The sequence below is a fragment of the Chiloscyllium plagiosum genome, chromosome 7 (genome assembly GCF_004010195.1).
Source record: "Chiloscyllium plagiosum isolate BGI_BamShark_2017 chromosome 7, ASM401019v2, whole genome shotgun sequence".
Lineage (NCBI taxonomy): Eukaryota > Metazoa > Chordata > Chondrichthyes > Orectolobiformes > Hemiscylliidae > Chiloscyllium > Chiloscyllium plagiosum.
In genome coordinates, this window is record NC_057716.1 from 26129132 (window position 1) to 26154436 (window position 25305).

The 25305-nt window shown below is 41.1% G+C and overlaps 1 protein-coding gene across 5 annotated transcripts in view; it reads left to right on the plus strand.

Moving 5' to 3' along the window:
* LOC122551426 (partitioning defective 3 homolog B-like) overlaps nucleotides 1-25305 on the plus strand; it is a 979113-nt gene that overhangs the window by 416429 nt on the left and 537379 nt on the right. For all 5 annotated transcript variants that reach the window (XM_043693310.1, XM_043693308.1, XM_043693311.1 and 2 more), the window contains exon 5: nucleotides 17002-17081. In XM_043693310.1, the coding sequence (XP_043549245.1) occupies nucleotides 17002-17081 (80 nt within the window). The remainder of the gene's footprint in view (nucleotides 1-17001; nucleotides 17082-25305) is intronic.

Consider the following 25305-nt stretch of genomic DNA (forward strand, 5'->3'; position numbering starts at 1 on the left):
GTGGGTGGGGGGGGGGGGGAGAGGGAGAGGAGAGCAGGATTAGGGTATTGAGCACGATGATTGGCCATGATCATCATGAATGGTAAAGCAAGTGTGAGGTGTCAAATGGTATACTCCTGTTCCTAACTTCTATATTTCCACTAGTTACAGCTGGCCAACCAAAATGACTCCACTAGGTGTACTTTGTTTTCAGTTGGCTGGCTAGTCCTCTATCCATGCTAATATGTTATTCACAATACTATGAACTCTTATGTTGTGTAGTAACCTTGTTAAATGCTTTCTGCAAATCTAAGTATACCCATCGGTTCCCTTTTATTCATGTTGTTTGTTACATCCTCAAAGAACTCTGCTAAGTTAACGAAACACAATTCCTCTTTCACAAAACCATATCACCTCTGTCTGATAGCAGTAAGTTTTTCTATGTGTCCCAACATCATCTCCTTCATAATACATTCCAACATTTTCACTAAGACCAATGTTAAGCTAACTGTATTTTCCTTCTTTATGCCTACCTCTTTTCTTGAATAGACAAATCTGCCATTTTCCAATTTGCTGGGACCTGTCTGGATTCTGGGAAGTCTTGGGAGTCAGAGACCAGATGTACCCTGAAAAATATAAATCGGAATTCCTTGGAATATGACTATGCAATAGCTTAAACTTTCAATGGACAATTACCCAGCATCTTGAACAGTCAGACAAAGCCCTCAACTCCGAGTTGGTGTTAGAAACTGAATGGTTCTGACTCACATGCCTTAATAGTTATCCTGGAAAAGCTGGAGGAATTAAAACCTGCTTTAACCCTTGGCTAACTATAAAACCACCCTCCTGACTTCCTATTCGACACGCCAGTCGCTCACACTAACCTACCTTCCATGAACACACTCGGTGGACTGCCAACCATCACCCGGCCTTACTGAATAACAAATCTGACTGCACATCTGATATTCTAATTTCCACCCCCTTCATTATTTTAATGACATCTACCATGATACCGAATCCCCTATATTGCCAATACCAGCTTCAGTACTATTCAGCTACAGACTGCCCTAATATTACATCTCCCAATTTATGGTGTCATTTGGAAGCACTAGCTTTTGCAGCGCTACTCCAAGCCAGCTACCTGATGAAGGAGCAATGCTATGAAAGCTAGTGCTTCCAAATAAGCCTGTTAGACTTTAACCTGGTGTTGTGTGATTTTTTACTTTGAATATGCTGAGCAACCTAAACTTAACAGTAAAGAATTCCCCTTAGTCTGAGATTATGCCTTCTTGTGCTGGACTTGCACCTAATGGAAAACAATCTCTCCGCATCTACCTGTCAAGCCTCCTAAGAATCTTCTGTTTTCAGTGAGGTTGCCTCTCGTTCTTCCAAACTCCAATGAGTACAGGTTCAATCCGCTCAACCTCTCCTCATATGAAAGACCCCTCCACACCCAGGATTAACCGAGTGAATGTTCGCTGAACTTCCTTCAATGCCAGTAAATATTTCTTTTAAGATAAGGGACCGGACCTATTCATTGCATTCCAGCTGTGGTTTGGCTTGTGCCTTGTATACTTTTAGCAAAACCTCCCTATTTTTATGCTCCATTTGAAATAAAGATCAATATTCCATTTTTCCTCCCTATTTTGATTGAACTTGGATGCTAGTTTTATGTGAATCACATATGAGGACCCATAAATCATACTCAAACACTCTCCGATCCCTCTGTGCTGCAGCTTTCTACAATCTTTCACCATTTAAATAATATTCCAAATGCACAACCACAACTATCCAGAAGGATAAGGGCAGCAGATATATAGGAACATTGCCACCTGCAAGTTCTCCTCTAAGCCACTCCCATCCTGACCACCAGTGGAAGTACATTGCCATTCTGTCAGTCAAAACAATTTGGCCTCCCTGGCAGAATTATGGGTGTACCTACACTAGATGGACTGCAGCAGTTAAAGAAGGTGCAGCTTTCTCAAGGGGAACTAGGGATGGGCAATGAATGAAAACTCAGCTTAATGCCTCATAGTACTGCCAACTATATTTTGCTTGAGTATGCACTCGAGACTTAGCTAGATTATGAGCTCAAGTAGTTGAATGAACCTCAAACCTTTTGACAGTGAAGAGTGTGCTACCAGCACATCCAAGCTGATGGTTAGAGAACATGAAGAAAAGAAACGAAGATGTGACTGGAAGACTGAATTACATCTAAGGAGCCTTCATCTGCTATCATCAATACTTGTGCGTAAACTTCATCCTCTCATGGAGGACATGCCTCCTTCCCCTGCAAAAATGGTTAATTTCTGAGTGAATCTAGATAATATTAATGTCAAGAAAGTGCTTGACTGAACAAAACAAATCAACATGTTTTATAACTTATTCCTAATTTAGATCTTGAGGTTTGACATTATCTTTGTTTAAAATCTATGCACTTTAACTCAACAACCATCAGAATAATCAGCTCACCTGGGCCAATTTCATAATAAAATTTTGTATTTAAACAGAGAGAAGAAAACCAAATAAAGTCTCCTTATTGAGGTCCTGTGAAGTTTTCTGACACCTCCATGCTAATGATGGTAAATAAATAAATGAAAGGCCATTCAACCTGTTGTGGCTGTGTTGGTGCAAACCTTTCCATTATAACAGGGTTGGCACATTGGTTAGCACTGCTACCTCACAGTGCCAGAGACCCGGGTTCAATTCCTGTGCGGAGTTTGCACATTCTCCCCGTGTCTGCGTGGGTTTCCTCCGGGTGCTCCGGTTTCCTCCCACAGTCCAAAGATGTGCAGGTTGGGTGAATTGGCCATGCTAAATTGCCCGTAGTGTTAGATGTAGGGGAATGGGTCTGGTTGAGTTGCTCTTTGGAGGGTCGGTGTGGACTTGTTGGGCCAAAGGGCCTGTTTCTACACTGTAAGTAATCTGATCTAATCATCAAAGGAAGCTATGACAAACTTCAGTAGATCACTGGTTAGCCCTCAGTCCAACTATTGTGTCCAAGTGTAGGTGACATGTTTCAGGAAGAAAGTCAAGACCCGACCTTTCATTCCTCTGTGTTATCCCAGATTAAAAAGACAGAACCAAATATCATAAACCTACAAACTTAACATGCAGTGTGTGGTGAGGATATGGAATGCACTGTGCACTGTTATTGTGGTCAGTGCAGGCTCAATCGAAGTGTTCAAAAGGAACAATGTACAGGGTGATGGGGAGAAGGCAGGAGAATGGCGTTAAGTAAGATGCTAATTCAAAGAGCTGATGCTGCCTCAGTGAGCTGAATAGCCTCCTCCTGTGCTGGCCTGATTCTGAGAGTATAGGTGATTTACTAGAATGGTAACAAGAATGTCAGGCTTTTGTTGCATGAGAGCTTATAGAAGCTGAGATTGCTCTCCTTGAGGCAGCAAAAGGCAAGGTGAGGATTAATAGAGGTGTTATTATGTTGTGAAAGGTGTTGATGGAGTAGAAATGATGGAAACTGTTGCCCTTGGCAGTCGGATTGTAACCAGAGGATACAGATTCAAGATAATTGGTGAAGAACCAGAGTAGAGTTGATAATATTTTTTATAAACAGTGAATTGTAATTATCTGGAATACATGCCTAGACAGGTGCTGGAAGCAGATTTAGTAGAAAATGTCAAAAGGGAATAATATAAATATGTGAAAAGGAGAACTTCATAGGGCTATGGGAAAAGAGAGAGACGAGATTGCTGTTTCAGGGCCAATGGCATCCTGTGCTGTTCAATTGAAAAACCCATTATTATCCTCAGTTCTTGCCTTTCCATGTCTGTGTCCACCCATTTAACTTCTTACATAGGCTCTCATAAAACCTGTGAGGAAATATTTACTTCTCAGGTCATTGTTTGTGTATTAACACGAGGCATTTACTGAAACTCTCAAAGTGGATTCTGTGGATGGCTAAACTTGCATATACGGAAAGGAAATTATTGGTACAGCCTTGACTTTTGCAAATCCAAACCATTCTCTGTAAACCATAAAATGCCAATCAAGTTTCCTTGGATTTGTTGATTATAATAGCTGTTTCAGCAACATTATGCACACTTATTTTTACTGTATTAATATTGTGTGAGCATGTAATTTTTGGACTCTCACTGAATAAACAATGGTGAAGTTGTGCTCTGGTATGCATATCTGGTTGTACATTTTGCCTAATACCTTGTTTTCCAGGTCTCTTTATAAACTGTCCTCGTATCTAATTTCCTTTATGTTTATCTCTCCAGTTGGTTATATCGTCAAGAAGTCAGAAGCTTTGTCTTCAAACATATTTTTAAAAGTATTTTGTTGACCCAATTTCTCCACAAATATATTTTGTTCAGAAAATTTGTGAAATGAAATCTTTGTAAACATTTCAACTTCAATGTTACAACATTCACAAGAAAAGTCAACTATATCCTATATTGCATTTTCCACTCAATACAATTGTAATAGACTTCAATATTTACAAAATTCATTCCATATCAGTAATACAGCCAGAGGGCAAAAATATTTCAATTTTGAAATTACAGTTAGGGCAATAGATATAAAGAACTCTGTTGATCATAATTTATATAAATAACTTAAATGAAAATGTAGGTGGTCTAATTAGTAAGTTTACAGGCCACACAAAGTTTGTGGAGTTGTGAATAGGGAAGAAGGTCATCAATGGATATAGCAGGATATTGATCAATTGGAAAATTGGGTAGAGAAATGGCAGATGAGTTTAATCCAGACAAGTGTAAGGTGATGCATTTTGAAAGGTCAAAGGCAAGAGGAAAGTATACAGCTAATTGCAGGACACTGAGAAACGTTGTAGGAGAAAGTGAGGACTGCAGATGCTGGAGATCAGAGCTGAAAATGTGTTGCTGGAAAAGCGCAGCAGATCAGGCAGCATCCAAGGAGCAGGAGAATCGAGCATGAGCCCTTCTTCAGGAATGAGGAAAGTGTGCCAAGCAGGCTAAGATAAAAGGTAGGGAGGAGGGACTTGGGGGAGGGGCGTTGGAAATGCGATAGGTGGAAAGAGGTTAAGGTGAGGGTGATAAGGTGAGGGATGGAGGAGTCCAAGGACCTGCATGTACTTGGTGGAGTGGGAAGGGGAGTTGAAGTATTGAGCCATGGGGTGGTTGGTCCGGGTGTCCCTGAACATTCCGCAAGTAGGCAGCCTGTCTCCCCAATATAGAGGAGGCCGCAGCGGATGCAGTAAATGGTGCAGGTGAATTTGTGACGGATATGGAAGGATCCTTTGGGGCCTTGGAGGGAAGTAAAGGGGGAGGTGTGGGCGCAAGTTTTGCATTTCTTGCGTATGCAGGGGAAGGTGCCGGGAGTGGAGGGTGGGTTGGTGGGGGATGTGGACCTGACGAGGGAGTCACGGAAGGAGTGGTCTTCAGAGGGGTCTTGAGGTCCAAATCCATAGGTTCCTGAAAGTGGCAATGCAAGTGGATAAGATGGTAAATAAAGTGTACGGATTGCTTCCTTTTATTGATCCAGGCAGTGAGTACAAAATTTGGCAAATTATGTTGCAGCTGTGTAAGAAATAGACCATATTTTGGAGTATTTTGAGAGGTTCTGATCCCCACACTATAGGAAGAAGTGAAGGCTTTGGAGAGGGTGCAAAAGAGGTTTACTAGAATGTCACCTGGATTGGAGTGCATTAGCTGTAAGGAGAGATTGGACAAACTTGGATTGTTTTTCTTTGAGCATCAGAGGCTGAGGGACAACTTGATAAATTATGAGAGGTATGGATAGGGTGGATAGTTGGAGTCTTTGTCCCAGGTGGGAAATGTCAAATACTAGAGGTATGTTGGTTTAAGGGAGATATGTGAGGAAAACTTTTACACTGAGAGATAGGTGCCCAGAATGCATGGTCAGGAGAGGTGGCTGAAGCAGATACATTAACAAACTTTAAGAGGCCTTTAGACAGACACATAAGCAGGTAGTAAATAGATTCAGCTCATGTGCAGGTAGATGAGATTAGTTTAGAATGACATCATGGATGGAGCAGACATGGTGGGCCGAGAAACCTTTTCTTGTGCAGTGCTGTTCTATGTTCTGTGTGCACTATATTTCACTCTGAGATCCCTCAATACATTTTCAATACTCTTGGTTTACAATGTACGTTCTTGCCTCTCATGACGATTGTACAAAAAGGCTTGTGTTTATATGTCTTGAATAACCTCAGGTCATCACCAAGCACATTACAGTCCATGTAGTGCTATGGCAGTTGTTGTGATGTAGGAAGTACAGCAGACAAATTGCAAACAACAAGCTCCCACATGTGGTAATGGTCATGTATGTATTGAGGAATAAATATTGGCCAGGACAATTGAGATGTGATGTAGTGGAGGCATTTGTTCAGCTTATACCCCAGATGGTGCTGTATTGGGAAATCTACTTCTCTATTACCTTTCAGTTGCTTCAACACAGTGATTCAGTTTTTTGTGTCCTGATTCTAGTGTAAGTATTTCTTTTGCCTCTGCTTGTGTACTTGTCTCTTCCCTTGAACTCTGTGATTGAGGTGGCGTGCTCACTGGACTGCCCCACTCCATGAATACAGCACTCTTGAGTGTTCCTGTAAAGAAGAAGGGAAATTTCCAAACTTGAGCTATTCTGAATAAAAATCATTAAACAGCTATCACTGTGAATTCCACAATGATTTAGATACGTTTGGTAGAATGTTTCCACAGACAGCCATTAAATTTCATCTTGAAGAGCAAGATAGCAAAATGAAAAATATGGGGCCACTGTGCTGTACTTTTCTCTTGACAATAGCAGCGTGCTGCATGATCAGGATGTTCAGAGTGATGGCAGTTACATTTTTAAAGCAAGTAAGTGAAGTTGGAAAAATTAGGGAGCTTGCTGTATATTTTATTGATGCAAATGTAAGGTACAAGAGAAAGTGAGGACTGCAGACATTGGAGATCAGAGTCGAAGAGTGTGGTGCTGGAAAAGCACAGCTGGTCAGGCAGCATCCGAGGAGCAGGAGAGTCAACGTTTCAAGCATAAGCCCTTCATCAGACTCAAAATGTCGACTCTTCTGCACCTCAGCTACTGCCTGACCGGCTGTGCTTTTCCAGCATCACACACTTCAAATGTAAGGTACACTCAAGGGTTGATCTACTCCAGCATATTTCCTGCACTGTAAGGTGTCAAACCAAGAGTGGGAGCAATGTAATAAAAGGCTGATTTAAGGCAGCAATTATATGGCATCAAAGTACATGAATATGAAATGACTTTTAAAAAGTTTAATCATGTAATCTCCTTGTTTTTATTTTGCATTGTCCTATGCAGAGGTGTCCTGTTTTCCATTTCTCGTGCACATACTTCCTTAAACATGCTTGTCTTTGCACTCTTTTTTGTCATTGCTTTCATGTCTGTCTGTATCCATGTATAATGTTCAATCTGAGTCAATTTTAATTCCTTCATTGGAATCTAGGCTTCATTGTGACATCTACCTTTGCTGCTACTTTCCAGTGAAACTGCATTCTCTGCCTTTGTTGTCATATCTGGTACAAGTCTCAGGTTCTTTACTGCTCCTTGTTGTTTGTAGTTACCTTGTTTGTAAAGAGCTAGGAACTGGAGTAGCTAGAAACCAATTGTTATGTGTAAGTATTCCAGGTGACCACATTGATGGTTGCATCGGGGTGGATTAGTCATAGGAAATGCAGGATTATAGGGATAGGGCAGGGGTTGGGTGATATGTAATAGGACATGTAAAACATGGGTACCGGAAGAAAGCTCCAATTCTCTGCCGCTGGGTGTCTTTTTATTCTTTGTTCAGTGACCTCTGACCAGTTTTTGTTGTTTCTTGCTTTGCTGTGGAGTCTGATCCCATGATATTTTTGATGCCTGCTTGAATTCAATTCATGACCCAGCGAAGATCTTCAAGATCCAGTTTGGAATTCTATAATACTGCCTACTCTCAGTGCTCTCTTTGTGAACAGGAGGTATCACTCATAATCTCTGCAGCATCTTTGGAAAATTAAGTGTCTGTCAGTAGACTTGAATGAGAATTTTGTCTACTGTTTTGGATTCTAATTATTATTTGTGTGCATTACAGCTCGGTTGGTAGCACCAGGGTCTCTGGGCCAGAAGGTTAAAGGTTCAAATCCCACTTAGAAACCTTACAGTGTGGAAGCAGCCCATTGAGTCCACACCAATCCTCTTGAAGAGCATCCCACCCAGATCCAACCCCTGCCCTATCCCTGTACCTGCATTTCCTATGGCTAATCCACCCAACCTGCACATCTTTGGACTGTGGGAGGCACCTAGAGGAAACCCACATAGACACAGGGAGAATGTGCAAACTCCACACACAGAGTTGCCCAAGGGTGGAATCAAACCTGGGTCCCTGGCGCTATGAGGCAGCAGTGCTAACCACGGAGCCACTGCCACTCTGTGAGACTTTTAGCACAAAATCCAGACTGCTGATTAAATACAATGCTGAAGCTGTGCCGTACTGTTGAAGGTGGTGTCTTTTAGATGAGACATTAAACCAAGGCCACTTAAATTTGCTTTATGTATCTTGGAAATGCCATCACTGTTATAACTTAGGAAAGTTGCACACAGGAAGCTTTCACAAACAACAATGAGCCAATGACCTGATTATTTATTTAATTATACTGCTTAACAGATTAATACTAATGACGGCGCAAGGCAGAACACCCCTACTCTTTTTTTAAAAACAGTATTTTGGAGTCTTTTACATCCACCCAGGGAACTGATAACCCTCATCTACCCCAAAGCTCTCCCATTCTGTGTAACTTCACTCAATCTAAAGGTTTTCAACCCCCAACCTATTCCGCATCCAAATCCCACTGATCCATCTACTGTTCAATGCTGTACATTGAAACTACAGCACCTGGTATGACAACATATTATATTCTCATCCTTGGTCAACTCACTTAAAAGCTGAAAATGTGCCACTGGAAAAGCGCAGCAGGCCAGGCAGCATCCAAGGAGCAGGAGAATCGACGTTTCAGGCATAAGCCCTTCTTCAGGAATGAGGAAAGATTTCACCAGTTTCCTCATTTCCCCTCCCCCCACCTTGTCTCAGTCAAATCCCTTGAACTCAGCACCGCCTTCCTGACCTGCAATCTTCTTCCTGACCTCACTGCCCCCACCCCCACTCCGACCTATCACCCTCACCTTGACCTCCTTCCAACTATCGCATTTCCAACGCCCCTCCCCCAAGTCCTTCCTCCCTTCCTTTTATCTTAGCCTGCTGGACACACTTTCCTCATTCCTGAAGAAGGGCTTATGCCCGAAACGTCGATTCTCCTGTTCCTTGGATGCTGCCTGACCTGCTGCACTTTTCCAGCGGCACATTTTCAGCTCTGATCTCCAGCATCTGCAGACCTCACTTTCTCCTCAACTCACTTTAAAACCTTGACTCCCTGCCCTGGAAGAATCAGTGAGAATTGATCCCTGTCAATCACATCAGCCATTCCACTGTTCAAGGAGCATTAATTGGCTAGAGATTGGGTATTTTTTTCCTCTCACTCAGGCAGGAGTCCCACCTCAGATTAGAAAACTGCCAGCTGATCAGGTTGGCATCCCAGTGGCTAGGACTGGGGCAACAACCTGTCTCCGGATTCTAATCGATACAGGCCAAGGAACATGCAAGTGCTGGGTGGGGATTGGGGTGTTGGGATCCTATGGTCGGGAAGGGAGTTGAGCCTGGATGGGAAGGTGGGTGTTAAGAGAGGTGTAGCTGTGGTGGAGCAAAAGCATCATCTGTTGGATTTACACCTTGGGTAAAGGGACCCTCAAGCAAGACACTGCTCCCCATCCACACCCATCACCTCCTTCCAGCCTTCGAATAGAGGACAGGTGGGAAATTGCCTAGACCTGGCCAATTAAAAGTCTCAATCAGGGCATGAGTGGACATCAGCCCTTGGCTGCCCCATGTAAAATAGCAGAGGGGGTGGGTGGTGGGAAGGGCATCTGTGGAATTTTACTCCAACCCTACAGTGTTGCTGGTGGCTGACTGTACAATCATGTATTTGTATGTTTAATTTGTACGTTTGTAACTTGGGCTTTGAGCATATTTACCTCCAACCCCTCTCCCCACCCCCTTCTGTGAAGTCCCTGCCCTAACCCCAAATCCTCTGCTTCTCTAAATCTGCCCATTTGTCAAGGCCATATTCTCTGGAATTTGTTATTTTTCCTTCCTGTAGCCCTGTTGTCTGTGTTTTCCTGTTAATGCTTATCTCCGTTCTTTCCTTTTCTCCGCCTGTTTTCCTTCACCTCTTTCTCTCTCCTCTCCTCTTACAACCCCCCACCCCCACCCCACCCCCACAAAAAGATTCAGTCATAGGCCTCTGCTGTAACTCACTGCCTGGCTGTTGCTCTGCTTGTAATTATGGTGGGGAAGTGCAATACAGAGACAGTGGAAGATTGGCCGCGGCTCAAGTATTTCAGGGCCAGGAGGTGATTTCCCTATGTGCATTCTACTTAACCAACAGCTGGATAAGACAAGGCCAAGCAGATCCGCTGTCCGTCCTTTGGGTAGGCTCTTGCTGATGATCAGTGAATTCCCCTTTCTCCCCCAAGGAGTAATTAAAACTAAAGCACATCAGTGCCCTTTTTAATGAAGTATTTTCTGTTATTCTAATGCAATGATGTTTGTACTGGCTGGCAGTCTGGAATGCAAACAGAAAGGTGTGAGAATTTCTTCAATACTGCCAGTTCCAGCTGAAAGTTTTATAAAGGAGTCGCGTGGTTTATTAGATTACTTGGTATTATTCAAGTATCTTACAATCTTATATAGTGAGAGGATTCTCCTATTATGTTAACGCTTCAGAAAAGCAAATTGGTAATGTCTTACCAGGGAATGTCTGGTAATGCCCAAAATATCCACATGACTATGCATTGGTTCGCTTAGCTCAGTTTAGATTAACTGAGGCATCATATTCATATGAAAATTAGTGGAATTGTTGATTCTGAACATTATTAAGCCTGCATATATATTTAACTGAAAATGGGGTGGGGGGTTTCAGTTTTTGTGCTCACTACGCAAAGTTGAGCTGCTGGTGAAGTAAAATTACCCCTTAGGTCCCTTTTAAATCTTTCCCATCTCACTCTAAACCTATGCCCTCTAGTTTTAGACTCCCCCACTCTGGGGGAAAAGACCTTTTCTATTTAACTTATTCATGCCTCCGTAAGGTCACCCCTCAAGTCTCTCACGCTCCAGGGAAAACAGACCCAGCCTATTCAGCCACTCCCAATAACTCAAACTGTCCAACTCTGGCAACATCCTTGTAAATATTTTCTGAACCCTTTCAAGTTTCACAACATCCTTCCTGTAGCAGGGAGACCAGAATTGCACACTATATTCCAGTAGTGGCCCAACTAATGCGCTGTACAACCACAACATGATCTCCCAACTCCTATACTCAATTCCCTGAGCAATAAAGGCAAGCATACCAAACGCCACTTTCACTATCCTATCTACCTGGACTCCACTTTCAAGGAACCATGAACCTGGACTCCAAGGTCTCTTTGTTCAGCAACACTCCCCAGGACCTTACAGCTAAGTGTAGACGTCCTGCTCTGATTTGCCTTTCCAAAATGCAACTCCTCTCATTTATCTAAATTAAACTCTATCTGCCACTCCTCAGCCCATTGGCCCATCTGGTCAATATCCCACTGTCCTCTGGGGTAACCTTCTTCACTGTCCACTATACCTCCAATTTTGGTGTCATCTGCAAACTTACTAACCATTCCTGCTCTGTTCACATCCATTTCATGCAGAAGGTGGTGCATGTATGGAATGAGCTGCCAGAGGAAGTGGTGAACGCTGGTATAACAACATTTAAAAGGCATCTGGGTGGGTACATGAATAGGTAGAGTTTAGAGGGATATGGACCAAGTGCTGGCAAACAGGACTAGATTTATTCAAGATATCTGGTCAGCATGGATGAATTGGACTGAAGGGTCTGTCTCTATGGCTCTATGTCCTTCCGCTTTGAAAGAGTAGCTCTGTCTGTTTTTGTCTCAGGTTTGCTGCTATACTCTGCTTTCAACAAATACACTAATTTGGGACTAGTTTTCCATGTACCTGCACAATTGGTCTGGACATTTCTGTAACTGCATCTGTTCACAATAAACTACCCTAAAATAAACCTCTTTCAGATGTAGTCATGTGAGGCTGTGAACAGAACATCCTCATTCTATCCAACATTTCCAGGAAAGAAATGGGCATTGTAAACAGTCTGAAGTGCCAATTTGGAATCTACTCTCAGACATTGGCTGTTCTGACTTTTGGCATATGCTTCTGCATATGTATTACAGTTGCATTAAGAGAACATCATTGGCTAGCCTGTTGTCTTTTGTTGATGTTGCCACTTCTGATAATTCTGATGATCTTGTTTTCTTTTGCTCTGCAAAATGAGACTGTGCCATTGGCTTTGATCTGTCTTGGTATGAACATATTACAAATGAAGGTAGTTATTGTCTAATGTTTTAACCATGGCCAGACAGCCTCCCTTGGTCAACATTTTTAACTTGATTGCCTTTGAAGTTCTTTTGGCAGTCAAGCTCCTTAAGATAAGAACGTACTTCTTGCCTGTGGTTTATTTGTGGATATCTACTGATTTTGGTCTTCAGCTTCCCGTCTGTCAAAAGCCATCAATTTCAATTGTCCACTGCTAGATGCAGTGTTTCTGAATTGGTAGCTTTTACTGGCTCTGTGAAGATTAGCAAGGGAGCAAAGTAAAAACGAATGCAGTTGCCATGTTGCATTTCCTGCATGTGCAAAAGATTTTGTTAACCTGTCTTTTGTCTCCAAGTGGATACTTAATTGGCTCCCAGTTACGAAGTGCCTCAACTTTAAATTCCGCATCTTTTGTTTTCCAAATCTCACTGTGGTCATGCGCCCTCCGTGTTGCTCTAACCCAACAGCCCTCTGAATTATTCATGTTCCTCCAGGTCTGATCTTGCGCCCATCACTGATTTTTTTTATATAAGTAGCTTTGTCATTGGCAATCTGCAGAGACCTTAAGCTATGGAGTTCCCTTCCTGAACTTGCTCACCTCACTGCCTCTCTCTTCTTTTAAGTTGCTCCTCAAAATATATCTTTTTGACAAATCTCTTGATCACCTGTCATAGCATCATCTTATTGTTTTGGTTATATTTTGTAAGAGTTTTTGGAATGGTTTACTGCATTAGAAGTGTTACATAAATGGAAATTGTTCATGTCATTGTTGTCAAGCTTCCCAGATTCATTAGAAGCATTCAACAAAATACCAGTTGTTACATCTGGTAAATATTTGATCTAAAACTACGTTCTCTTTTGTTTATGTCCAAAATAATTCTAAGTATTAGGTTCAAAGAAATGATTTGTATTGTAATGATAACCCTGGAGTATTCCAGAGAGCTTTACAGCCAATCAATTAATGTTTTAGAAAATGTAGCAATTGCATAGTGTAGGAAAATTGCAGCCAGTTCGTGCACAGTTACATCCTACAAAGCGAATGAAATTATCAGCTAACTGTGATGTTTATTGTAGGGTAAATAATTGGCAAGAAACAAAGGAGATCCATCCCCATCCCCTCTACCTTGCCCTTTTAAACAGTGCCATGGAATCTCTTATCTTCACTTCAGGGCAGATAGGATCTGAGATTAATGATTCATCCAAAAAGACAGCAGTTGACATTCCCTCTGTTCCTCAGAGTTCCTTAGAGTTTGCGCATAATTCTCAAGCGGGACTGAAACATATAACATTTTAGGAATGTAACAAGGAAACTAGGAACAGAAATCGACTGTTCAGATCCTTGGGTCCACTCTGCCTCTCTAGATAACAAATAATCAACTCAATGCCATATTCCCACATATTCTCCTAGATGTTTTTCGTGAATGTAAATCTTTCAATCTCTCCCTTGAACTTAATGACTGACCTTCACCAACCTCTGGGGTAGTGAGTTCCAAAAGTTCAATATCATTTGAGTGAAAAAATTCCTCTTCATCTCAGCACTCAGTGGCTTGCCCTTTATTCTAAAATTGTGTTCCCTGGTTTTAGAACCCCACAGCTTGGGGAAACACCCTTTCTGCACCTACCTTAGTTCGCCTTTTAAGCATTTTGTAAGTTTCTATGAAAGTGCCTCTCATTCTTCTAAACTGCAGAGAATACAGGCCCAATCTCCTTAATCTTTCATTGTAGGAAAATCCCAGGCTTCAATTTGGTAAATCTCTGCTGTACTTCCTTAGTAGCAAGTATGTTCTTCCTTCAACAAAGAGACCAGAACATAATTTTCCAGGTGCAATCTCATCACTGTTCAATAAAATTGAAGCTAGTCTTGTTTACTTCTATCCTCAAATCATCTTGTGATAAAGATGAACCCACCATTTGCCTTCCACATTGCTTCCTTCACGAGCATTTTAGCTTTCAGTAACTTATGACTAATGGCATCTGGGTGCTTTTGGACATCAAAACATTTAAGAAATGCTCTGTGCCTTTCCTCCTATAAATTGAATAAGCTGATACATAACTACACTATATTCTATCTGCAATGTTCTTGCTCGCTCACTCTTATCTAAATCCTAATGAAGCGTCTTTGCATCTTTTTATATAATTTGCATTCCCATCAGGTTTTTGTCACCTGCAAACATGGAAATATCCCCACTTCCAGATTGATATAGATTATGAACAGGCATGCATCCCTGCTATACCCCACCGGTCACAGCTTGCCAACCCAAGAATGACCCATTTATTCCTTCTGTCTCGAAATAAGTCAAAATGCTGCCACTTGAGACATGGCTGCATCCATTGCCTCAAATTGATATCCCCTGCACCCGTGAAATTATTAATTTCAACTATGATCACACTAATCAGATCAAACTCAGTTTTAGCATGGTATGTTCAATCACAGGAGTGTACACCATCTACGAGATGCATTACTGAAATTCAACAAGGCTCATTAGACAGCATCTTCTGAACCGGCAATCACTACCATTCGAGAAGGACATGGGCGGCAGATACATGGGAATGCCACCACTTGCCAGTTCCCCTCCAAACAACTTCTTGCCTTGGCAACATATTGCCATCCTATCAGTGCTATTGGATAAAAATCTTGGGACTCCCTCCCATACATTATTGTGGTCTACTGACAACAAGTGGGCTGCAGTAGTTCAAGAAGGCAATCTTCTCAAAGACATCTGGGGATGGTCAATAAATATGGGCCCAGCCAGCAATGGCCACATCTCATCAACAAATTAAAATAATATGTGACTAATTGCAGATACACAATGGCTCAAGGTCTAATTCACTTTGTATTCCAAAACCTGCAATATTTTGGCGATGATGCAAGTTCCTTGACTTGGGATTTTTGTCATGATTAATGATGGGGAAAACAAGTATCACTGTCGACAAACTGATACAATCTTGGTTCTCAACATGTCTCCCAAGTCTGACCTCTGAGCTTGAGCTGCCTGAGTGTCAGCTGTGTTTCATTTGGTAACACTCTTTCCTCTGAGTCACAAGATTCTTGGTTCACATCCAACTTCAGAACTTGAACACACAAAAATGAAATGAAAGCTGACAGACCAGTGCGATGGGTATACTGCAGTATCAGAAGTGCTGTCATTTTGAATGTGCTAGTGAGCAGAGGCCCTCCTTGGATAAACATATTTTGTTGTATGACACTATTCTGGAGAAAAACAAAGGAGCTGACTCAATGTCATGCACGATATCTAACCCTCTGTCAACATCATAAAGGCCGGTTATCTAGTCATTAATTCCCACGTTGCTGTTTGTAGGAGGTTCTTGTGAGCAAATTGGCTGTTATGTTCCTACATTGCAATTGTGATTATATGTCAAAAGTACCTGATGGCTTCAAAGTGATTTGAAATTTCCAATGGTGATGAAAATTACGATATAAATCCAGTCCTTTTTTTAAGCTATGCAATTCCGTCCCTAAACCTTTCAATGTCTGTAATACACTCTTCTTTCTCTCCCATTCTCAAAACTGCTTCTTAAAACTTAAAACCTTCATCTATCTGTCTGCTATCATCTTATGTAACTTGATGTCAAATGTTAATTTGCAAACGCTCCTGAAGTATCTTGGAATATTTTACCATGTTAAAGGTGTGATGTAAATGCAAGTTATGCCAAAACATCAAGTGATCACTTGCTTGCCTAGGGCTTCTTTAACATGTGTTTTAGTTTGCTCCCTTTGGTACCTTGCATAAAATGTCACGAAGGATTCTTATGCTCACTCAGTCCCAGTACAATCAGTTTCATGAGATGCATCCATATTACAATTATTTGTCTGCACAGGTGTTGTGCCATCTAATGCATACAATAGCTTTTCCAGTAATTAGATTGATAGTGATGTGTTAAAATCCCCTGTTCCATAGCATGGTTAACTGATTAACATCTGCAGAGGGGCCAGTAAAGCCATGAAAATCTATATCTGCAAGCGTTTTTTGAATTTGTTTTTCAAATCAATGATGTTACAATTGTAAATACGCTGGGCATTTTTCCTGATCATCAACTCTGTAACTACTTCTTGAAATTGGCTTTATGTTCTAGGCCATGTACTCTGGGCTTAATAATTGTAAAATTCAAAGCTTTTTGTATCAAAGACACAGTGAGATAAGCCTATTTACATCGAAAGATTCTATTTCGTATCAGTATTTTTCCTGAGGACTCCTTAATGAAAGAAGAAATATTGTGAATCATTTATTAACAGTTTGCAATTTGAAAGTTCTACTATAGATTGGTTAATAGTAAAAATCAAATCAGTGAAGTTATTGGCTTCCATTAACTAACCCTATCATTGCAATACTTGCATGAGATTTTAATATTCCTGTTAATGTATTTCACTGAATTCAGCAATTAGCTTAGCATTTACTACCAAAAGTCTAAAAGATAAAATGTGGGGATGCATTTTACCATGCTGTATATCTCTATGATGCTAACTCTATGTGTCAATGTAGAATCTTACCAACTTGATTGAGTTGACGCATAGCTCCAATAATCTCCTGATGTGATTCTTGTGTAACTAATTGCCTTTCAAACCTTTACAGGGAGCGAACTGGGCACCAAAAGATGATGTAAGAATAGATCACTTAGGACTGACAGACAAGCATTCAAAACATGCTTACAGGTACAGTGTCAAAGATTTAAATTTGGTAACGGATTCTCTCCTGTGAGAGAAAAGATGTCTGTACATATATCATTCCTTGCCCAATTTTGTGTAAAATGTTATGTGTTTTTATGTGCTGTCTACTACTCTCGCCTTTTGTTTTTTTAACTTTCTTATGGCACGTAGTTACATTAGTTGTTTGAAAGTTTGTAAAATTTCCATATGAACATACTAGTGTAAAGACCACCTTGTTCTCTTGTTGGGGCAATGAAATGAGGCAACAAGTCACTCGATGGCAAACTGTCCCATGAGATCAGTATTCTACCTTATTGGGGTTAGCTTGTTTAAGCATTCTCCATTCTCCTCTGATATCTTCACCTTTTCCAATTATTAACATATTTGACCACTTTCCAAAAGGGAAAATCATCACACTCTGATGTCAGTGTTACTTTTTGCCAATTACTTGGGAGAACATAGAGTCATACGGCAGGAAACAGACCCTTTGGTCCAACTAGTTCTTGAAGTGCCTCTGCGTCTGCACAGTGGGTCCTTCATGTAATTATTGCATTTCAGTCCAAGCATTTCCTTCTCCATTGTTTCCTTTCTCTTTCTTTCCTTCCATCTCTTTCCCTCTCTCGCTCCTTAAATTTTCTCCCTCTCTCTTTCGTTTCTCTCTCCCTTCCTTTCTCTCACCCCTCCCTTTCCCTTCCTCTCTTTTTTCTGTGTCTTTCTCTCTCTCTCTCATTTTCTTCTCTTTCTTTCCACTTTCATTCTTTCCTTCCACCCTTCCTCTTCTTCTTCACCTCTCCATCACTCCCTCCCCTTCTCCTACCACTTCTATTCTGCCTGTCCCTCCCACCTTCCCTCTCTGTCTGTGAGTCCCTCATTTTCTCTCATGCTACTGATGCTGTTTGTGGTTTTCTGTGTTGCCCTGGATGCTGGTTCCTGTGAGACAGATTTCCTGAAGTTTATTTACCATTCCAACTGTCAGAAGGCTGTGATATCGCAGACTTAGACACATTGTCTGGGTTCGTTGTTTACTGATCTGATTTAACATGGCATGACTAGAGCTAACTGACTGAAGATACCACACTGACTCCATTATACAGAGAGATTGAAGTTGAAGTGAGTACTTAGCACTGGAACAGCACATGTTGTGCCGTCATTTAACCATCTTTAAGATATAGGGAATCCATGCTATAATAAACAATATAACATACAGTCAGTATGTCAACAACTGTTGCACTATAATCTTCAGTCTCTCTCACAAAAGAGAACATGTCGAGGTAGTCAGTCACCAGAATATAATCATCTTTTGGACACAGAAAGTATCAATCACAATCTTGCACCATGGCTCAGAACGAATCTTGTGCACAAGGAAAGAGGTTCTGTTGATTGTTGAGATTGATGGCTTGATTAGTTGATCCATGTCCTTATTATTGCCAGACTTTAATGTGGATTCATGCACTAATCTCTTGTTTGTTTCCTGTGGGCACGTGACCGAAAGTCTACATTCTTGTCATAAAATCACAAGACCTACCCCATGTTTCCTTGAAGTTTACATTCTTGGAGAGAACCTTATTTCATATACTTAAAATAAGCTTGGGGATCTGTTGGATGCATTCAGGCTAATCTATTATGATGACCTTTATGAACTGTTGTGGTTGGTCATTGTCTGACAGCTTTTGGATGTGCTGTGCTTGGCTGTGACCAAAATGTATCACGTTGATGTTACACTCTGGAAGCTTTGCAACCAATGGGTTTTTCATCTCGCGGATTGTAATAATATATAGGTCTCTGCATGCCTTAAGACTGATGATAGAGTGTCAATCTGCTTCAATTATGTCAAAGATCTTGAGTGTCCATTCTGAGGATCTGACAAAGGGTTTCAGCCCAAAATGTTGACTTTTCTGCTCTTCGGATGCTGTCTGACCTACTGTGCTCTTCCAGCTCCACATCTATTGACTTTGAGGATCCATGTTGGCTTTTAAGATGGATAATACATGGAATGTCAGCAAGCAGTTAGCTTATCTTTTGTGGACTGTATCACAATGTGTCAGTTTACTGAGTACATCTCAAACAGTGCATCAAAGGATGATATTTGTCCTTCACCTATGTCAGTCTTGATGTACATTGCATGTTGTCCATTTCTTTTGGAGCCTATCGCTTGGATGGAAGTAAAATCTTCAGATCTGTCAAGTTTACAACATGCATTCTGGGTCTATCAGCTGAACATTGCTGTTACCTCTTGGACTGTTTATGTGCCAGGGATGGAACCTTTGAGACTTCTCTGGAATTGTTCCTTTATTGACCATTCTTCACATGCTGCTGTAGAGCATTGTGTGGCACTTCAGATTTCTCTGGGCAATTGATTTCTTATACATTACAGCCCAATGTCCTCTTGGAGATCATAGCTTAGATATGTTGCTAAATACTGGACAATGTCTTGGTGAGTGAGACAAACCACATCTCTCTCTCTCTCTCTCTCTCTCTCTCTCTCTCTGACTCTCTCAGTCTGCCTCTTGTAGAACTCAACATTTTACAGCAGCCAGCTCCAGAATGATAATGACAGAGATCTAAGAAAAAAACACAGGGTGGGCAGAAAATAAGGAACAAAAAAGGCAATCTATCTACACGATACTCATCACTAAATGCAACGCTGACATTCAAGAACACCCGAGTTTGGAGACTGATATTTTACTTCCTCCCCTCAGTCCTGACCCGTTGTAATCATGGAAATAGCATCTTTTATCTCACAGGGAACTGCAGCATCCCTTCTTATCTTTCTCTGTGTCCTTGTGAGGAAAAGAGACTGAAAATGTTCCCAGTAACTTTACATTTCCTGCCTCCAAGTGAATTATTGGTCACTTCTCCATCCACAGCCCTTGTGTGTTCATTTTAGCTGCCTCAGACTGCTCTTGCTCGTAAATCTTTTCTGATTTATTTTTCTAGTTCCTGCTGTGCAACTGTGATGTGTCTGTCAGGCAGGCAATGAAAGTTTATCTAAAGCCTTTTTCTCGGTACGTCTACCCACCCCATTTTCTTTTCCCCCATCACGAAAAGTATCTCTTTCTGGGTCAACCAATCTATTTTGGGATGGGAGGGAGAAGATTGGGCAGAATAGCTTGATAACTTCAGCTATTTGTATGTATCTGGCACCATTAATATCCCAAGACACTGCTCAAGGCCATTGTCAAATAAAATTTGATACCAACCCACTTGGACAGGTGGCCAAAAGATATAATTTCAAGGAGGTGAGAGAAATGGGAAAATAGAAATGTTTAGGGAAATAATTCCAATACTTCAGGCCCTTCAGTTTCTGCCCATCGACCAAAGGTGGCATGATATTTTTGTGTCTGGTTCAGAGCTGCAAGTTCTGTTCCTCTGCTTGGGATACATGTTCCCTCACCAGGAATCAGCTTACTGCCCCTTGACCTACTTCTGTCTGCCTCCTACCTGAGTGAACCAGAAGTTGCCTCCTCCCAAAAGTGACGGACAATTGTAACGTCACCGGCGTGTCTTAGAAGGCAAAGAAAGCATAGACTCTCTCGTCCCTTTTGGTTGCTGTGTTATTTCATGAATTTGCATGCCAAGGAGGTGGAGGTCAAGAATGGGCTTTAAAAGTGCCCACTGTGTTCATCTCAAGTTATCCATTATGCTGAGTGATTTGCAAATTCTTTTAACCTTCTGTGCACGCGCACAGTTTGGAGTTGCAACCAGAGGGTCTTCAGAGTAACAAACAATAAATTCCACCACAATTTCTATTTTTAAAAAAATGTATAATATAATCAGGTGAAACAGTCTTAAAATAGATGTAACATAAGTGGCTAAAAATTAAAAGTCATCACATGGGTGTGTGTACCTCTTGGAATGATTGAATCATACTCCAGAGGAAGAGGGCACTGGGCCCATTGTGCCTCTGTCAGTTCATTGAAAGAATTCTCAAATTAGTTCTCCTGCTTCTTCTCAACAGCCCTGTAAATGTTTCTATTTCAAGTGCACTTCCAATATCTTTTTGGAATTTAGCATCAAATCTGCTTCTGTCACCCTTTCAGGCATTGCATTCCATATCATCATTGCTGTCTGCAAACAAAAAAAGATTCCTTCTCATCTTTATGCACGTTGTATGGAAAGTTCATATTTACTTGTACCAGATGTTGAATGACACAAAACATCTGCACGCTTTTGTCTGCAGTTATGAAAGCTGCAAATAGCATTAATTGCTGGGCAGATTAACTCTTTGAAGGTATCCACAATAAGATCCTTGTAACCATTTCCATTATTGTTTTCGAGTAGAGTAGGAAGAAGAATTGATCAGGGAGAGTTCTTGCTTCAGGTTTTTGTCAATTAGTTTGAGGTTAAATGTGGGCATATGTGAACATTGGCCAGTGTGCAGGTCAGGCTTGACTGTAACAACCTTAATAGTAAAATGATGCATTGGACATTAACTAAGATTTGTACATAAAGGGGTCAGTCATAACTCAGTCATTTGTAACTCTCTTGCCTCTGAGTCAGAAAGTTGAAGGCTCAAGTTCAAAGATTTGAGTAAAGGTTCTGTAATGGAATACTCTCCTGTTGTCTGGATGAGTGGAGTTCAAAGTTTTTTTTGCCAACCAGAACAAAGCATCCCTTGTGATTGGCACCGCATCAGATACCTTTAATCATTCATTGATCCAATGTGGTTGTAGGGTGCGTGGATGTACTGCAGCATCCTACCAAGGTTCCTTCAACAGCACTTTCCAGAACCTGTGACTTCTGCTACCAAGGAGGACAAAGAAGCAGGTGCATGGGTTTGTCATCATTTGCAAATCACATATCGTCCTGACTTGAAATTACATTCCTTCGCTGTTGTTGAGTCAAAATCCTGAAACTCTATTCCTAGCAGCACTATATTCCAAAGTAATGCAGTAGCTCAAGGCGGGAGCTCACCTGTCCCTTCCCAAAAGTGGTTAGGAATAGGGTAATAAAAGCTGGCCCTGCCAGCAATGTTGACATCCCATGAACAAATATATAGAAATCCATGCTGACACTTCAGTATGGTGCAGGGGTATTATGATGGATTTTAAGAACAAAGTCCTTTGTGCAAGTTGCAATTAATACAGAAGATGGCTGAGTAGATTTATTTCTTCCTGTCATTTTTCAATGCTATCCTGTTCCCCTCTGAGGGTGAAAATTCCTTTCCAGGGTCTGATTTCACAGGGCATTTGAACCTCTCTGGTCATTCGTGCATGACAACAGACTATAAAGTTTTATGTCAGACCACCATGTACCCCTTTGTTATTTTCAGACTAAACGATTCCAGTGCTCCCCTGGCTCATTACCATCTTCTCAAATGTATTTAGTAATGCTGACAAATGCTGCCTAGCTAGTGACTCTCATCCTTAGATGAGTATATGTTTTGTTTATATTAAAAAGAAGCCTCCCACCTTGTAGTTTCCATAAGCTGGAGTTCATTCAAAACTCTGATGCCTGTTGTTATTTGCACCAATTCACACTCACCCACTCTCACTGGTCTCATCTGCTTCCAGTTGGGTAACACCATCAATGTGAAATTCTTGGCTTTTATGTTCAAATTCCTTCATGGCCCTTGCTCATCTCCAGACTGTCCCAATCTTTAGGAGCTCCATGTTCCTTCAATTCTGTCCTCTTCCGTATCATGAATTTTAATTTCATGACCATTGTTGGAGTACCGCTCCCCCTCCATACAGGGTCATTCTGCTATAATGCGTGTTTCATTAATGCAAAATGGCTATAACGCAATTGATGAGTTGGGGGACACCGTTTATAAAGCACATACTTTTAACGTGTATATTGGTTATAATGCGATCCTGGTCCCATTAGTTTAAATGGTGCTGCTATTACTCGACTTTCTTACGACACAGGATTGCATGAGAACTGAACTACTGTATTATAGCAGAAACATACCTCTGGCCAAACCCACCCTAATATCTCCTGGTTGGGCTCTGTTTTAAATTTTATCTGTTGTATGGCACTTACAGGTACCGTGTAAGTGCAAGTTGTTCTGTTAAGCAATAGGGGAGGCTATTTGGTCAAAGACGTGCCAAGTTCATTATGGCATACGCGCACACAAGCATTTTCTGCAAGATGCCAAACAGAAGTGGAAACCTCAGCTTATTGCTTTTGCACTAATGAGTTGATGTAGTTTTCAGTGTCCCCACAATACTGAGTCACTAATTCAGTACAGACCCACAATTGGGTACGTGACCTTCCAGCTGTTTGGATTTTAAAAACCGGTAAGAAACATTAAAAGAGGTATAAATTTCAGTCTTCACTCTATACATCTTTTCGCCTCTTGATTTCCTCTTTCCTTTACTCTCATGCATAATCCCGAGTTACTTATCCAGGATAGGTTGAACCCATTGTAATTTTCCCGATACAGTGTTTAAGCATATCAGGAAATGTACGGATCTATTTGATCCATCAGCAAAGGTATCCCATTCCTATACATTTTGTGCAGTGATGTAATGTACAGGAAGTGCTCCTGATGTTGCAGTTTTGATGGGTGAAGCCCATAAGGTCTTGCTGCTGTTTTTCTAGTCTGTCATGTGAGCCCCAGATCGCGTATGCTACAGTTGGATTTCGCATACCTGGCATATCGAGGGGACAAATCAGCCAGAACTTGCGAATCCCATTGTGTCAGTCTGAGTATGTGTCTCTAATGGGAGAGAGAATCTGGCTTAGCTGTGATTCTAGGACAGTAAAGTGCACAATAAAACAATCCCACAATTGGGTGGCTTTTCACAACTCACCCACCCAAATCATCCACTTTCCTTCCAGAGGAGGTAAAGGATTTGCAACACTCTTTGACATTGTTGTGATCCTTGAGAACTTTAAAAATTAATTTGAATTTCATAGCCCATCTGAGAAGACTCCATAATATTTCGAATCTGTAGACTTTTGTGGTAACAAAGAAATTTAAAGCAATTTTTGTGTAAACACCACTCAGTAGAAACTCATACTTTAAACTAGAGAAAAGGTCACCCTTTTCTCGTTGAAAGCATTTGAAAGATCTGCACCATGGTTATAATTTTCTTAGTCACTTAAGTGGACATTTCATTCCCCAGGAACTAACCCAAAGCCATTCTCAGCTCCTGTTGGCTGGCTTCCTTTACCAGCCAGAAAGCTTCCAATCCCCGAACTGACTTCTAATTTTTAAAAAATGCATTCATTCACTGATGTGGACATCGTTGGCTAGACCAACGTTCGTTGCCTAGAGGGCAGTTAAGTGTCAGCCATATTGTTTTGGGTTTGGAGTCACATGTAGGCCAGACCAGGTAAGGATGGCAGTTTCCTTCCCTAAAGGACATTAGTGACCCAGAGAGGCGTTTATATCTAGTAACAATGGATTTATGGTCATTGTTAGACTCTTAATTCCAGATTTTTATTGAACTCAAATTCTGCCATTTGCCACGGCAGGTTTCAAACCTGGGTCCCCAGGATGTCTGGATTAACAGTCCAGTGATGATACCACTAGACCATCTCCTTCCCAAGCTCATGGTGAAGCTTACCCTCTTCTTACCCCCCTTTTATAAAACTTGGTGTCTTAAATCTGAGTGTCAGCTACCATCCTCAAGTGTTTTTCCCTCTCTTCACCCTCCACCCTCTCTAAATGAACGTACCTGATAAGGATCTCAGAACCCAAACAAGACCCGCAATCCAATCCTAAAATAGCTTATTGTAGACTTCTTCTTTCCCAAAGACTAGCTCCATGACAATTTAAATCACTCAGGTCTGATATAAATGTTGAACTATTAATAATCTATTCTTTAGATCTCCAACTCTATGCAAATTTTAAAATAAGTAGACAGTTGACTACATAACTTCACAAAACCAAGCACACTGTGACTTGAAGATGAAAGGTCAATCAGCAAAGTTGCATTGGTGTGAATATCATGCACCTTCCTCCCATTAATATGACCTGAGCCTACCTTTAATGACCTCTTTAACATCCAAGCCACCGAAGTTCTTTGTCAGGCAGAGTTCATAATAGGTCATACTCAGCCATTTTATCCTAAATTAAAGAAACAGGTTCAAATGTTAACAATCATGCAAACTACATCTATGTAACATTATTATATCACTTCACTCATTGAAACATATTTTATAAAAATGGTAATTGTGCATTTTGCTGCTAAAGGTGAAAGAGCTGTGCAATTAACATGTTTTTCTCTCGCTCTCCCCCTTCAGTCTCTTCCACTCCTTGGTCTCTTCCACTCTTTCTGCT